This window comes from Parasteatoda tepidariorum, chromosome 9, assembly GCF_982258835.1.
Source record: "Parasteatoda tepidariorum strain Cologne lab strain chromosome 9, Ptep-v5.0, whole genome shotgun sequence".
In the NCBI taxonomy this organism is placed as follows: Eukaryota; Metazoa; Arthropoda; class Arachnida; order Araneae; family Theridiidae; genus Parasteatoda; species Parasteatoda tepidariorum.
In genome coordinates this window covers 27641940-27658335 of record NC_141763.1, presented here as the reverse complement: position 1 = coordinate 27658335, position 16396 = coordinate 27641940, and the positions used below count along the sequence as shown (strand labels likewise).

Below are 16396 nucleotides of genomic sequence, written 5' to 3'. Positions count from 1 at the left end.
CAAGCTTTCGGCAGCTGCAGGGAAAGTTAGTGATATGCCTGGTGTGTTTCAGAATGTTCGCCTGTCTTTTCTTCGCCGTTGTACTGCGTGCATAGCACTGTTTTTTGCATAGCACTACACTTATTGTAATCACATGTCATTAAATTTTGCTTTTATAACTTAACTTCATCGTTCTTTATGTGTTTTTGCCTCATATAAGACATTAAATTTTGACGCCCTCTAGCGGTTTTGCGTTTTGTTTTCGACCATGCATTCTTTGATAAAAATTATTTGCCTGGGTGTGTACTATCACTTCCTAAAATTCTGCCCATCTTTTTAGAATCACCCTGTATAAGAAACATCCGTAAACCTAGTGTTAAATAAAGTTGTTTTGCTGGTGTCAAAGACTGCTGTTTCGACTGAGAAAATTCTGAGAATAAATTTGGATGAATTTAGTTCCAGGAGGCATTTTACTGATGCTTGAACATCCAAGATGTCTTTGATTGCTAGAATGTGCTTTGCTGTCTCCAGATTCTGATAATGAGTTAATAAGGACCTGTTCTTTATGGAAGCGTATAATTGTTATTTTTTTGGTTGGCGCAGGAGTTATTAAATCTACTTTCAGCCGTACTGTTAAGATCTGGGGAATAGTGCGAAAATTTTCTTCAGTTTCAATGATAAACCAAAAATCAGTTGAGGCATTATTTTCGGCATGAGGAAGGATATTTTCTATGGGCTCATTGGAGTGCCATCCCTGTGGGGAATCTAAAAAGCTGGACATTCTGGCAGGGGAGCACCCAAAAAGTAAAAAGTCCAGAAAGCTTACCTGTATCTTGGTAATAAAAAAAAGAGCGAATCGTTATTAATCTAGTAACGAGTAATCCTTAGGTGCTACTTGATGTTGGCATTTCGCCTGAAGTCATCACTTCGACTCGAGGAGTTAGTCAAATAAAATAAAATTCTAACAGCAGTTATTCTAAAGCCATGTTTAGTGAGAAAATGCAGTTTCAATCTTCAAAAGCGATATTCGAATTAAAACTTAATTTCACTTCGCAATTTAAAAAAAAAAAAAAAAAAAAACGTCACATTATGTGGCTGCAGCCATGGTCCTTACAGAAATCTCCTTCTAAAGTTCATAAGTTTAAAATTGATTCTTGTCAGAATTGATTGTCAAAAAAATTCTTAAGCAAGCTATGTTTCACAATATGTTTGAGAAAAAAAACCCATTAAAAATGTAATGTTAATTTGAATCGAAATTTCACTAAATAGTGTTATCCTAGGATCAAAAGCCTGTTAGGAAATGAGAAATAAAAATATGTTGGAAAAAAACTTTTCGGATCTTTTCCCTCATATTCATTCTTTCCGGAATTTTAAACTAGCGATTTCGGATGAAAAAAAAAACGTTTTTCGATCTATCCTAGAAATTACTGATCATTTGGATTTTATAGTCGCAAGTTATCTATTTAGACTGTTGTTTTTGATGTCGTAGGCCACTAAGGAAAGGAGTGCGATTGTTCTTTTTTTCCAGTAGCTCCATCTAAGGCAAAGAATTCAACTTTTGCCGCAGCCATACGTCACAACCGTTTATAGGGTGGACCCATTCATACAATGATTCATTCATACACAGATCGTTATTCTGACCTGATCCAAAGAACCATCAGTCTTCAATTCAGTACCCCCAGAGGCATTAATTTATTATGGAAACATGGAGGACTTTGTACTCAACAGATTTAGCGGGCACCAATCACTATTTACTACACGGTCAGTCTTTGGGTGACTGGATTCGAATTCGCGTACATGAAAACTTGAGTCCAGCACCCTGCCAATTAAGCTGTTAAGGAAAATGTCATCATAAAATCGAACTAACGTGTCTTATATAGGAGTTCTAACCCATGGTCCATCTACCACTGAGTATATTTTACGCCGGCAATATGGTCAGTGCGAATAGGAAGCAGAATTCGAACCGATCAGGCATCACTAGGATTTGAACCTGGAGCAACTCAGTGGGAGGCGTGCGCTCTACACCCTGGACAACAGTGGCTCTGAAGCACATGTTAGAAGGCATCACTAAGATATATCCTGGGCTGAGGCGGAATGTAAATCTATACGCAACACCAACCTACCTTCACGCAATAAAGCGTTAGGTGATAGTTTTTAGTTATGATCATATGGTTATGATCATGTAGTTATATTGATATTCCATACTTAAGATAATTTTCTTTAAATTAATCATCCAACTAATTTTAATTTAACCAACATTCCCAGCAAACCACTTTTTTTAATATCGTTTTTTTCCCACGTAATTTATCATAATTTAAGAACTAAAAATACTCTAAAATGAGGTAATGATGAGATTAATTTTTTTTAACTATTTAAAATGCCGAATTAAGATCAATAAATTATATGGCAGGTTTTTTATTTACGTCGCACTAGAGCTGCACAATGGACTATTGGCGACGGTCTGGGAAACATCTCTGAGGATGATCCGAAGACATGCCATTACAATTTTGATCCTCTGCAGAGGGCCTATTAGGGATCGCTCCTCCTATTCAAATAGCCTAGGGTATCCTGGTTGGTAGGGCACTGGGTTCATGTCCAAGAGGTCGTGGTTTCGATCCCCGCATACTTCCAGGGTAATAAATGTTTACTGGTACACGTTAAATCTGTCGAGTCACAAAGTCCTCCATGTTCCCATAACAAATCATACCTCTAGGGGTACTGATCCAGGAGATTTCATGTCTTCTGGATTGGTTCAAAATTACAAAGCTTCGGAGTTAAACATTAGTAGTCGTAAACCCAAAATTGGGTCGGCAGTTCAACGACTGTAATAAAAAAAATACTTGGTGAGGTGTTCACTTTTTTTAGCGCACTTAATAAAAAATTTTCGTAAAATGGACCCTTAAATCAAGTGTTAAAAAAAATCCAACTGCATAATTTCAGATTTAAAAATAGATTTTAAAATCAGTTGTATTATGTTATTGTAGGCATACATATTTTTGTAATTCAAGTTTTAAAGGATTAAACATAATCTTATGGTTAATTTATAAAACTAATTTTTTTTCTTAATACATAAATAGAAAATGAAAGAAGTTTAATTTGAATATGAAAAGGTGTCAAATAGACACAAAACAAATCTTCGTAAGACAATCAGACTAAATAAAAGCTTAATGGAGCGTGCACACGAAAGAAAAGAGTGCCAAAATTAGACATGACATTTTTTTCCCTCCACATAAGTTGACGCTCATTCACAGTTGGCGTAAGACCAACGAAGTTGGCACAAAAAAACTACTGAGCGACTTTTAATCGTCGATAAGTTTTTATAAAGCTAATTACTGAATGCCATTCTTTTAACTTTTCTACTTCATTTGTATTTTTTACCTTTGTTGTATATATTGGCAGAATCCATATTTAAAATACCGGAAATATTTTGTAAGCTTATTTACATTTTTGGCAATATTCGATATTTGCATGTTAAATGTATAGTCTCGTATTGTTTATTATTATTATTCATATACAGGTTTTGTCAAGTTGAAGAAAAGATAGCACGAATTAAAATATCATAAAGATGCATACAAGGTTACACTGGGATTCGAACCTGCTACCGCAACGCTCCAGAGTGTTTGGAGCAATTGCAAGGCCACTCGGCCAGGAAAACACTTCTCGTACTGTTTAATCCACTGTGGAGGCCATTCAAAAATGGAGAAATTTTAACCACCCCTTCGTACATAAGGTCTTACTCTCCCTCCCTTAGAGTACGTACATTTTATTAGCCTATCCCCCTTTTCCGTAAAAATTAAAATAATTATGTTTCAAATAAAATTAAATATTTATTTAAGGAGTGTGTAGGAAAAAGTCAAATTTAAATTTGGTGTATGCTTATAATGTACGTACTTTGTATAATACCTCCCCCCTCCCCATCGTACAAAATAGCAAATCCTCTCCCCCTCTTCGGGATGTACGTACTTTTTGAAGTCCCCTGTGTGAGATCTATCTAATATTGTAGTTCCTTTACGTCGACTAGAGTTGCACAATGGGCTATTGGCGATGGTCTGAGAATCATCCCTAAGGATGATCTGAAGACATGCCATCACAATTTTAATCCTCTGCGGAGGGGATGGCACCCCTGATCGGTAGCCCGACGACCTGCACTCAAAGTCGAGCACTTTACGGTAGAACAGTTTAACGAAAACCAATACCGCACACCCTCGGTCCCATACGCAGATTGATCCAAGTGGTCACCCACCAGCACACTGACCACAGCCAGTGATGCTTGACTTCGGTGATCTGCTGGGAACCAGGTCTTAACGAATATTATTAACGTTTTAATAAAAACATCGATGTGAGGTTTGATTTATTTAAATTGTGATATATTTGATTTTAAAACCGTGTGAATACGAATCCCGATGTTTGATTTTATTTATCGCTCGAATACGAATCTCGATGTTTTTAAAGTGGCGTGATTACGAATTCCGACGTATAATTTTTAAGTGACTTGAACATGAATCAAAATAGTGGTTCAAAACCAAAATAGTGGTTCAACCACGTGAATCAAAAAGAGATATTTCATATAAAATCGTAGAAATTCGAAACACAATCTTAAACGGCGTAAATACGAATCACGATGAGTGATTTTAAATCATGTCAATATAATTTTATATCGTGTTTGCATAGGTAGAGTAAAGCGTAAAAACAAATAGTTTTTTCCCCTTCAGGAATTCGAACTGTCTTTGAAAAGGTGGAAATTAAATGGAAAAAAAGCGGTAAAAAACTCATCCCTGCAAGTCAAGAATAAATGAAGTAATTGCGGGAAAAACGCGGCTGAGAAAAAAAAAATTCTTATTATCAAGTCTATCAGATTGACCGCGATGATTGGGACAAATTTTCCGCGAACGGTGTACGCGCGTTCGTGTATATCTGATGTTACTTCTGTAGAACCGCGAGTCGCAGTGGCTCAAGGGATAGAGCGTTTGCCTCCCAATGAGGTGAACAAGGTTCGAATCCCAGCACTGGTTGGTGGATATGCATTCAGCTCCCGGATTGCACATACCACAGTTCTGGTGTAAATTATCCTCGGTGGTAGGCGGATCATGGGTTAGAATCCTCTTGTGGTTGGGCTAACCGTGGGAAGCTTTCCTCTCCCTCTAACACAATTGTGGGTCAGTTCCTCAAAAATTTTCCACCAAGGCTAGTTTGACTCAAGAGTTTCCTTGACTTCAGAGTTTAATTCAAAACTGCAAGGCTATGAAGTTGAACACTGGTAGTGTTAAATTCAGAATTGGGCCATCTGTTTAATACTGGTAATACATAAATTAAGTAGAACCGCATATTAATGAATCCATGGATCAGTAGGTCTCTGAAAATCAACAACTAAACAGAATGCGATAATTTTTCCTTTACAACTATCCAGTTAACCAATGCAACGTGATGCAAGACTATTGTGAAGCAGCCAATCATTGCTTGCCATGCTGGTAAAACTTTGTAATCACATAAGTTTGACAGCATAAATATCAAAAATTTGTTTTACCTGATTCTAAATTGGATCTGAACTTTCTGTAATAAAAAATATTTGTTTGCATTAAGGAAGCACTTTACTCAACTTAAGAATTGAGGATGTGTGGTATCGGTACTTGTTAAACTGTAAAATGCTCGATATCAGGCTACCAAAAGCTGGAAGCCATCTCCTCTGTCGAAGATCAATATCGTGAAGGCCTAAGTGATTGTTCGAGTCCAACATTGTGAGGGTGATCGTCCTCAGGAATGTTTCCGAGACTGCGACATTGTGGAGCTCAGCTCAAGTGTAATGCTAATAAAGAACTATTATTACATTTAAGAAATTAAAATAAAATTTTGATTAGACACTATATTACCTTAAAGTTGCCACTTTAGTTTGAGAACAGGATTAGGAACTTTAAAGACCACAAGATTCATAAAAACGTTGTTTGATGCATTATAAGTGTTTTCTTCCATTACCAAACAAAAAATGTTTTTTAAAAAAACTAGACATAAGTGAATAATTCTTTATTTATTATAATAACAAATAACTTTAATTTCTTATTATGTTATATCATAGCATGAGAATAAAATTTTTGAAAACAAATTTCCTAAATGTAATATTGTGAATGTTAATTGTAAATTTTTGTGTGCAAACATTACAAAAATACATTCAGTATAAAATTTTACATATTAATTTTATATAATATATTTAGGATAAACTCTTTATTTCATAATTAAAAATAATTCATTTCACAACAAATGTACTAAAGTACATAATAAATATTTCATCAAAATATAACAGACCTGTTTTTGTAAAAAAATATATAGCACACAAAATAGAGTTAACAGATTGTTTCTCAACAGCTTTCTAAATCATTAACAACTTTCAAAGAATAACATCTTAACAATTTTCTGAAGAAAAAAAAAAATTTTTTTTTATGTAAATATAAAACATGAAATACATATACCATCTAAAATAACATAGACTAGTTTTGTAAACAAGATATAAAACAAGATATTTTGTTAACAAGATAAAAAATGGAATTTACAAATCAATACCTGATAACAATCAAATTGATTATCCACATTTCAATTTTAGAAGAAAGTAAACCGCATAAAATTTTCAAAAAATAACATTTTAACTTGTTATGGAAAGAAAATTTAATCAAAAGCTATAACCTGGATTCTCAATTTTTTTGAAGTCAAAGAATACAAATGTTTTAAATGTTTTGCCATACAATAGAACATAATTTATCTGCTAGTATGAATGGAAAAATAAATTCATTGAATAAAATAAATGGTGAAATTTTTACACAAATTAAAAAACAATAACCCAGCAAGTAAGTGCTTTTATGATCTGCTATATTTCTGAAAGAAGGGGTCCATCCTTTAATGCTGCAAAGACAAAATATACGATAAAATCTGAAGAGAAAGAAGAAGAAATTTTTGAGAGAGCTAATGAGTTCAATTATCTCAGCACTCAAATAAATGATCAAAATGAAGTGAATTTTGTAATAAGAACAAGCTGGTAAGTACTATAAAATACAAAAGAAGTTCGAATCATCATACTGAAAGCTAAAGCATGAAAAATTATTATCAATAGATCAATTATTTTGGATGCCTCAGAAAAGTTGTTGAAAGTAAGGAAGAAAATGCAGTTGAGGAAGGAACAATTGGTGAAAACAGTTGATACAAAATAAATCAAGAAATCTGTGATTTCTGATTGTTAAAAAGAATTAGATATTGTCTAAGAGATAAGAGTAATATAATGAATAGGTCAAGAAAGAGACTAAAACTAAGAACAACAAGACTTCTTCAAGAAAAACAATCAGATCTAGATACAGAGGACAACGGAAAATAAGACAGAGATCAAATAAAAATAAAATCAATTTAAGAGAACAGGGAAATCAATTTAAAAATAAATAAAATATATTTAGACTAATTTGTAAAAAAAAAATTATCAAAGTTCATTTAATGACTACGGTGCTGTATATTTCTAACTGTGGAAGTTATTACAAACTAATCAAGGAATAAATAAAATAAAATTTATCTTTATTCAAGTGCGACACCCACATCCATTTATAAAGACAAACACACACTTTATTAGTTAAATGCACAATAAATTAACGTAAATTAAGACAAATAAAAAATAATTAGTTTTAAAATTGCTCTCGGCAGAACAAGTTTTGAAAGTATTTGTGTTTAATTAAAACATAAAATTAAATGAGTACCATGAAAATATGCGTACTAAGCAGCAGTTATTTTAAATACTGTTTAAGTTTCATGCTACTTTTATCTCTGAATTCCTTTTAATTATTTATTAGTCTATTTTGAATATGCAATACTAATTTACAAACATTTCCCTCTGATTATTACTCCAGATATAATCTTGAATACTGAAACCAGACTTTAAAAAATATCACACCCTCAAGAGTATATTTAAGTAGATAAAATATCATATTAGATAAAATACTTTTATACTGGATACAATATTTTTAACTTAAATCAATGATTAAAAAAAATCAGGTGATTTAAATTAATGACTTTTTTAAAAATTCATGTGGTTTAAATCAATGATTTTTTTAAAAAAAATTAGGTGATTTAAATCATGACAACTTTGGAAGAGACTGAGAGTTACTAATTGGAAAAAGAACAACTAGTCATATGGAATGGCTAAATGTTCTGAAGATCAGGCCTTTCAAAGGCTGTAGCACCAATTATTATGATGAATATACAATACATAAAATGTTTCAACCACAGGGTATTTAAAAAATTACTTGTAAAGAAAAAAAAGTATTTAGTTGCTTGGCATTTGCTTCATTTTTAACCGTGATCATTTATTCAAAAATTAAAAAGTTTAAACTATTAAAAAACTGTTTATAAATTAATAATACAAAGTCATTTCTGTTAAAGCATTCCTTAAAATATGGTAAACGTTACAAGATTTATGATTAAAATTGAAGAAAAATTTTAAAAATAAGCATCAAATAAGATAATTTTCCGTATATTATAAAATATTCATAATAATTCCATATTTTTTAAAAAAATAATAATAAAATGCACAAAGGGTGCATTTTCGACAAAAAAAGTGATGATCGAGTGGCGACTGACTAACAATTTTCTCATCACCATTTCTTACACTTAGTCGCCCCGTGGTGACCATTAATTTTGCCTCATAATTTCTTGTAAGAAATAAATGAAAAAATATACAATTAAACGTCCCTAATTTACATTTATCTTAAATTTATTCAACTTGAACAAACGTTTTATCATTTATTAAACAAAAATTTACTTTCTTATAATTCACTAAATCTTTCATCCTCAGTTGATGAACATGTTTATATAAATTTACAACAACATCTGATACAGGTTCTAGTTGGCCTAGCTCACAAAGGGACTTATCAAAGTCCCATTGCCACTGACCAGGCATAATATGTGCATGTCTTGGCTTGAAGCCACTCTCCAATCTCTTTTCAAAATCCCCCTTTTCAGCTGCCCTCATGACCTCTGGAGAGGGTAGTTTGATTGTTCCATTGAAATGTTTTACAATAACTCTAACTTGTTGATCAAATATAGGAAATGGAAGGATTATTTTTGGTACACCTAGTATTGCCAGAGTGGGGTAATCGATATGAAATGTATGCAAGTATAGTGGTGATACATGCTGATCTCCAATATGAAGGTTACAAATGGAATCGAGGAATGGGTAATCGTATGAGTAGCCGGTGCATAAAATTATAGCATCACATTCATACCTCTTCCCGCCAATAAAAGTTACAGATTTATTCTGAACTGAATCAATACCTCTTTCTTGAGTCAAGTTTTCTGGTAAAGGACACTCCTTAGGAGGTAAATTGTGGCTCAAAATTACCTAAAATATAGGAAGTTTTAATGAAGACAAGAATGAATATTATTTATTATGTTTTATTTACAGAATATGAATATTATATAAAGTATTTTATAATAGAATTTGGATAATAAACAGAATATCAATGCTTTATACAGAACTTTCTAAATGTAGTTGAGTTACAGTTTTAAGGTAAGCAATTTAACATTTTATAAGAGAGTGGGAAATATACCTCCCACAAATTTTATAAATTTTTAAATGTTAATGGGGGAACTACTTTTCCACCTTTAATGTGTGCAACCATCTGTAGATAATAACAACAAAAAAAACAATGAAGTTATATAAAAGAGCATAACAGTGAAGGTTAGCGTGGGATCAAGAAGAGAGGCCAACACTAGAGAGCTATTCTTACTAGTGTGTTATGTGTTTGCCCATTTGATTATTTTTCCTTAAAGTTTATTTATGCTTTTAAACACAGAATTTATATATCTTGTTGCTTATGAACACAGAAGTTTTTGTTAATTGTGAATTCATTACAGAAGGTAACATTACTCTCTTCGCACCAAAAAAAAAAAAAGTTCTTAAAAGTCTAAATAATTTTATGTAATAAGCTTTCTATCTTTTCTGACATATCCATTTATCAATCAATCTCAATCCGAAAAACATTTTAACTGAACATTATTAGAAAAAATGGCCATGTAAAAGGTTAAAGGGATACATTGGTTTTAAAATGCTTAAACTTCGTTTAAAAAAAAAAATTGCTTGGCCTTACAACATGTTACAAATATTTTCCCTCAACTGTAAGTCTCATATCCTTTCCCTAATTGTAATTATAAGTCTTTGGAAACTCTTTGCATCAGGCTCAAATCCCCCAAAGACAATACTATACATTAGAAGATTGAGAAAACTATAGAGAAACTATTTTTTTCTCAAACTCTATTTGTGGATACAATTTCTCAAAAAATAGGATGCAGACCCAATTAAAATTTTGCACACTAGTTTTTGATATAATTGACTAACATTGAACAAAGACTTTTTGTTTTCGTAAAACATAACTTCCAATTTTACGAGAAAACAATTGTGACTTAAATTTATCATCAGGAATGAAGCACTGGTAGAAATTTGAGTGCTTAAAGTGAGTAAATAAAATTGTAGCAAATAAGACAAAAATGTCATGGAAGCAAGTAAAGAATTTGGCTCTACTTTTTTATTGATTGGGATTTGAAATCATTTAAATTATGAAACTACCCATATAATATGGCACTTAAAAAATATAATATAGTATACTTAAAGTAGTAAGAAAAGCAAAATAATTTTTGCTTAACATTTAATTTTTTTCCTGAAAGAAAAACAAGGGCCTATGAAAAAGAACAGGTGGCCCACAGGTAAGTTTACACAGCTCTATAAGATGCATTCTATTTTTTTAAAAGTATCATGTAAAAAATATTAAAATTAAACATCGCTACATATATTATATTTTAAGCCTTAATTTTCCAATTATAGTAACCATCTGACTGCACCTGGGAGGGTCGTAGACAAAATTGATTTAATGAACACAGATGACGTTGATTGACAAAGCAAATTCAGCAAAGCAGGAATCTAACACCTATAGCAGGGATGGACAAACTACGGCCCGCCGGAAAGTTTTATCCGGCCCGTGGATAGAATTTTAACTTGCCAATCCGTGGAGAGTATAAACAATATACATTCATTTTCTTGTCTACTTTGTTTAAAGCTATTTTCGTTCTTTCTTTTTTAACAAAGTTACTGATGACATTTTTACTTTCTCTATTTTTGTCCTATAAAGCATAAATTGATGGAAGTAGCTAACACAGACAGCTTCAATTGCTAAAATGTTGAAAGAAGAAGTTCTTTACAGAATAGCCATAGATTGGCGCCATCTAAAGCAGTTGCTCCTAAGTATGCCCAAGTTTGAGTTTTACAAATCATTACCAAAAGCTATTTTCCCAAATTTAATGAATCATGCCCAGAAAATCAGCGCTATGTATGCTTCATCTTATATATGTGAACAAGTGTTTGCAATGATGAACCTTAGAAAAAATCATTTCAGAAGTAGACTAATAACTAAACATTTAGCCTCGTTTCTTAAAATAAGTACATCTCACTTGGAACCTCAATATAAGGAACTTTTAAAAATGTAGTCACAATTTCATTCATCTAATTGAATATTTAAATTAAAACTTGTATAATGTTTTTTTATTATTTTTATTTTAGCAATTTCTATCTAGCCCACTAAACTTTTTTTCCCTCCATCTTTGGCCCTCGACTAAAAAAGTTTGCCCACCCCTGACCTATAGCATAGTTATTATTTTCACACAATATGCTTAACAGAATCGTGCCTACCTCCTTAGCTTCACGAGAGACTTCAATAGCAATGTCTACACCAGATGATGCAGCTCCCAGAATTACAACTCTCAGATCCTTAAAATCAGAAGCTTCTCGATATTCATGACTATGCATAAGGATTCCTTTAAAATCCTTGAGACCAGGAATTCCGGGTATGTGAGGAACTGAGTAGTGACTATAAGAGATTTAATTGAAAAAAAATATATCATTTGATAGATACTTGTTAAAAGGTAACAACTACTATAAAATTTTTAATTAATGGGGTAACTAAAAAAATTTTTACAACTCGACTTTTATTACTCTCATACTTGTTTTAATGTTTTTTCAAACTAGGTCACTTCAATAAGAAAAATATATAACTACTTTAATTACAGTAACTGTATTAAAAAGTAAAAACTGACCCATTGCAGACAATAACTGCATCATACGTTTTTGTCTCTATTTCCTTAGAAATGATATCAGAATAGCTGACAGACCATTCCACACGATCTTCTGACTGTTTTAGAGGTTTTACATTTTCCACTAACTTATGAAACTGTAAAGAATAAAAATATTTCAGAACGCTATATGCAAAATGATTTTTGTTTCAAATAAAAATGTTAAGTTATTTGTCGGAAAAAAATACAAATTATTTTGAAAATAAATATTTATAAGTTCAAGATAAATTTTAAAATGTATTTTCTTTAAAGATGAATGTGCAGTAATTACTCTTTCTATAAGTTAAATCATGTATTAGAATGACACAAATAATTGCAATAAACAGGGATTCATTCTTAGAGATGCAATGCTTGCAAATGCTCCATTTAAAAATTTAGAATAGAGAAACAAAATATCAATTACTCCGTTGCCACACCAGGCTCTATTGGAGTACACTGACATATCTAAAGCCATCACAAATATCACATAACAGTAGACTCTGAATCACTATTACACAATTGGGTAACATGGGATCTGATCAATATTTAATTTTAAAATTCAGGAATTGTTAATATGATCTGTTTTGTTACAATATTAATAAATTTTGAGGAAATTGTTTTCATTGCTGAGAAATAGACACATATTAAAAAAATAAGTTACTATAGTATGAAACAAGGTCTAAACCTCACTTCTGTTGATTATAAAAAAGAAGAAAAAAGGGACTGTTCAGATTTTTATTGATAAAATAAACTGCTTTTTAACAACAGCTGGATATTTTTTTATTTTGTTTCTATATTTCAAATCATTTAACCTCATTATAAAAAATAAAAAAGTTAAGTTACTATGGGATCTACTTCTTTAATTAAACTACTTAACTAAGGATAGAAAGACAAACAAAAACTAATAACTATACAGGATGAAAAAGATGTTTAACAAAATAAATAATCATACAACTCAAAATGATTAAAACTTAATATATTTATGCTGATAAATAAACAGAAAAAAAAATCAAACAAGCAGTTAATTCATTAATTAATGTCATGAGAAATTTTAAATTATATGATACAAATTAACAATTTCAAATATAAAAATACCACATTACTTTATTCAAACACTGCAATTGCTTTACACTAAAGTAGTACAAAAAATGTAAAACAATTAAGCAAATTGCATACTTAACATAAAAATTTGAAACACATAATAGTATTTACTTTTTAAAAAAATAAGAGCTTGTGGATTTGCTAAAAGGTATCTTTACACCATCTAATAGTTCATAAAAAAAATTTAGCAGAACTTATTTGTTTAAAATCAATGCGAAAGACTTTCCTCCTCTGATTGACCTTTATGTTGCTTCATTACTTGTGGTAATAGCTACTACTGGTATTATGGTATTAAGTAATAGATGTTGCGGCATTAGAAATCTAATATACTCATTGGTTTTCTATGGCTCAAAATCAGATTTTAAATAAATATTGTGAGAAAATTTTTTTTTTTAAACCTTGATATGCTTGTAAAGACCATAATATTCAGCATAACGCTCCAAATATTTTAATACTTGAGTATGATGAATAAAAGATTGACCATCGCAGTTTCCAAAGGAGAAGTCAGGGAATGCCATTGTCTCCTTTGGTAAATTTGTCCTGTTTGAAAATAAAACACTGAATATATTATTTAGAAATTAAAAAACAAGTTTATTGAAAGACAGATGATAGAATTTAAAAAATTAAGAGATAAGTGAAATGTTAAAAAAATAATATTATATTAATGCAATTTGTAAATCTAAAAAATAATGATACTTAATGTGTTACTTTAGAACAGGGGTTTCCAACTTACATGTGGCTGGGGGCCTAAATTAAAAATCCCAGTCAAATGGTGGGCTGCAACAAAATTTTATACAGGACTCTTTTATGCTTGAAGGAACATTAAATATTACTGTCAAATTTTTATCAAAGTTTTTTCAATATTAAAAAGCAAAATAACAAGCATTACAAATAATGCTTATTACATATCGTTTTGAATCTTCTCTTAATCAGAAACTTAGAGACAAGATTTTTTTCTTCTGTTAAATTTAAAAGTTAAATTTTTTTGAGAAATAAGGTACAACTGATCAAGACTTTACTGTTATTCACATATGTTCATCACTCTCTTCAAGCCCACATTACTTTATTTAAAAACATTGAAAAGTATGACATACATTTCTTTTTGACAGGAAATGTTCGGTATTTTTTTTTAATGTGCTTAGTATTGGGATTGCTGATTGATTAATATCATCTTCACCTGAGTCTAGCAGCATTAGGTTAGAATATATTACCTAGGAATTCCAAAATTATTTCAGAGTAATCCGAATATCGAAAGTTTATTTTTGGTTGTATTAAATATGATCTTTGTTCACCAAATTCCTGACAACCAACAGCATCCGTTGGACATTTAAAATGCCATCACCTTTGAGCATTATTCAGACTTAGTAAATCAATACCCTGTTACTTTGTTCAATTCTGCAAGGTTAACTATTGTCAACAATTGCAGCCATTGGTTGTACAGAAGGATCTTAAAAACAAGACAAGCTGTCCCAAGAATAAGACTGATAGACATTTCGAACAGCCAATGCTAAAACTAACTTTATCTTGAATTTTAAAACCTCAAACTTTTCACAGCATTTTCAACTTACTCGAAAAAGATAATTGTATTTCAACCAATAGTTTTTAATTTATAGATAATGCTCCAAAAACATGTTATTTTGTTATCACTATCTACACATATTATTGCCTAAATTTTAAAAACAATGTTTTTTCTTTCCTTTCTCATTATATTTAACACATTAAGTTAAAAGTGTAAACTGCTGATAATGACAACTATATTTAACAAAATTTACCAGACAAGCTATTTCTAATTAGAATAGCTATTTTAATAGAAATTAGAGTTAAATTAACATGTGGATAAAACAATTAGAAAATTTTATACTTTCTCTTAAATATTTGATTACAAGAGCAAGTCAAAATTTAATTTCAAGGACACAAGGAGGGAAAAAAAAAACAACTTGTTCAAATATACTGTAGTTTTCCATTAGCCAGGGCAAGTAAATTTAGTTATTTTTTCTAAATAGACAACGCAAAAATTGAATTGATATGACTTTTTCATGGGAACTTTATTGCCTGCGCCAGCAAAATGGAAAAATAACATAGATACTTTTAACAATATAACGGCATCTTTTGTTTTTAGACCACCAAATCAATTTAAATTTATATTTTTTTCATTTAATACATAAAGAATTAGCAAATTACTAGATTATATGATGAAATTAGAAAAATATTTTGTTACTTACTTCAAGTTTTTATACATGCTAGAATGAACGGGTAAGCCAAACTCATCTTTCCCCACTCGTTCTGAATATCGCCAAGTACCACCAACATCATCTTGTTTTTCAAAAATATCAAATTCAAAACTGTCAGATTCCTCTATCAAATGCCTCCCAGAGCATAAGCCGGCAGCTCCAGCACCAATAACGGCAACCTGCAATTTTGAAACATTAATATTATTTTAAATCATCACATCAAAGAAACGGAAAATCGATAGATATTAGAACATTAAAGTAATCTTATTAGCTTTTAATAAAGACTTCACTGGCGCCATTCTGCAGATGAAAACCATATGAAAAGTGAGATAAAAAAAAAAACTTTATCGTTTCTTGTACCTTGAACACTAAGTTTCGACTCCTACCATATGCTATTAATTTCCCTTCATTCTAAATAAATTGGTGTCTGTTTACAATTTGAACTTCCGGCTGCTTATTTCTGTCTACACTGATATCCATACCTGCCAACTTTTACGCATTTGGCGTAAAATTTTATTTTTATATTTAAAGTGGTAGTAAATATATACTATTTTTTCTTTTATAAATTTAATTTTTAAATTATTTTGATAACCACTATTCTTAAAAAAACTAAGTCTATATAGTAATATGCGTTACTATCATGGTTGTTAGCTTAAGTTTTTTCAAATACAACAAATTTGCTTGCTTAAAATTGAAATTTCGTTCCCATTTTAATACCACTGAGGAAAATCATAATGGAAGGGATAAAAAGTTGGCAGGTATGGATATCTTTCAGCGGACATTTGTAGTAATTCGCGATTGCAACTCTCGAATGCGTGCATGAGCGAATCACATTCATATTCACATAGGATCGGAAGCGCGATTCCAATTCGTTGTAACAAGAATAAATTAGAAAAATTTTAGGTAATAAGCTCAACATTAGAAAGTCCCACAGTGGACTGATCGTTAAGACACGGTTCCCA

At 31.0% G+C, this 16396-nt stretch overlaps 1 protein-coding gene across 5 annotated transcripts in view; it reads right to left on the bottom strand.

The window, feature by feature from the left end:
• LOC107448691 (uncharacterized) overlaps window positions 1–15900 on the bottom strand; it is a 201803-nt gene extending 185903 nt beyond the window's left edge. The window contains exons 1-6 of one of the 5 annotated variants that reach the window (XR_015429085.1): window positions 15795–15900; window positions 15426–15613; window positions 13602–13743; window positions 12088–12221; window positions 11684–11861; window positions 8602–9343 (exon numbers count right to left, since the gene is read on the bottom strand). Coding sequence is in view for 3 of the 5 variants with exons in the window: in XM_016063988.5 (XP_015919474.2) it covers window positions 8717–9343; window positions 11684–11861; window positions 12088–12221; window positions 13602–13761; window positions 15426–15613; window positions 15707–15751 (1332 nt within the window). In the remaining 2 variants the exon portion in view is untranslated. Of the gene's footprint in view, window positions 1–5982; window positions 9344–11683; window positions 11862–12087; window positions 12222–13601; window positions 13762–15425; window positions 15614–15706 lie in introns of those variants that run through there. The other 4 variants (XR_011637893.2, XM_016063991.5, XM_071186294.2 and 1 more) reach the window with 4 other exon arrangements.
• Between the last annotated feature and the right edge of the window lie 496 nt (window positions 15901–16396).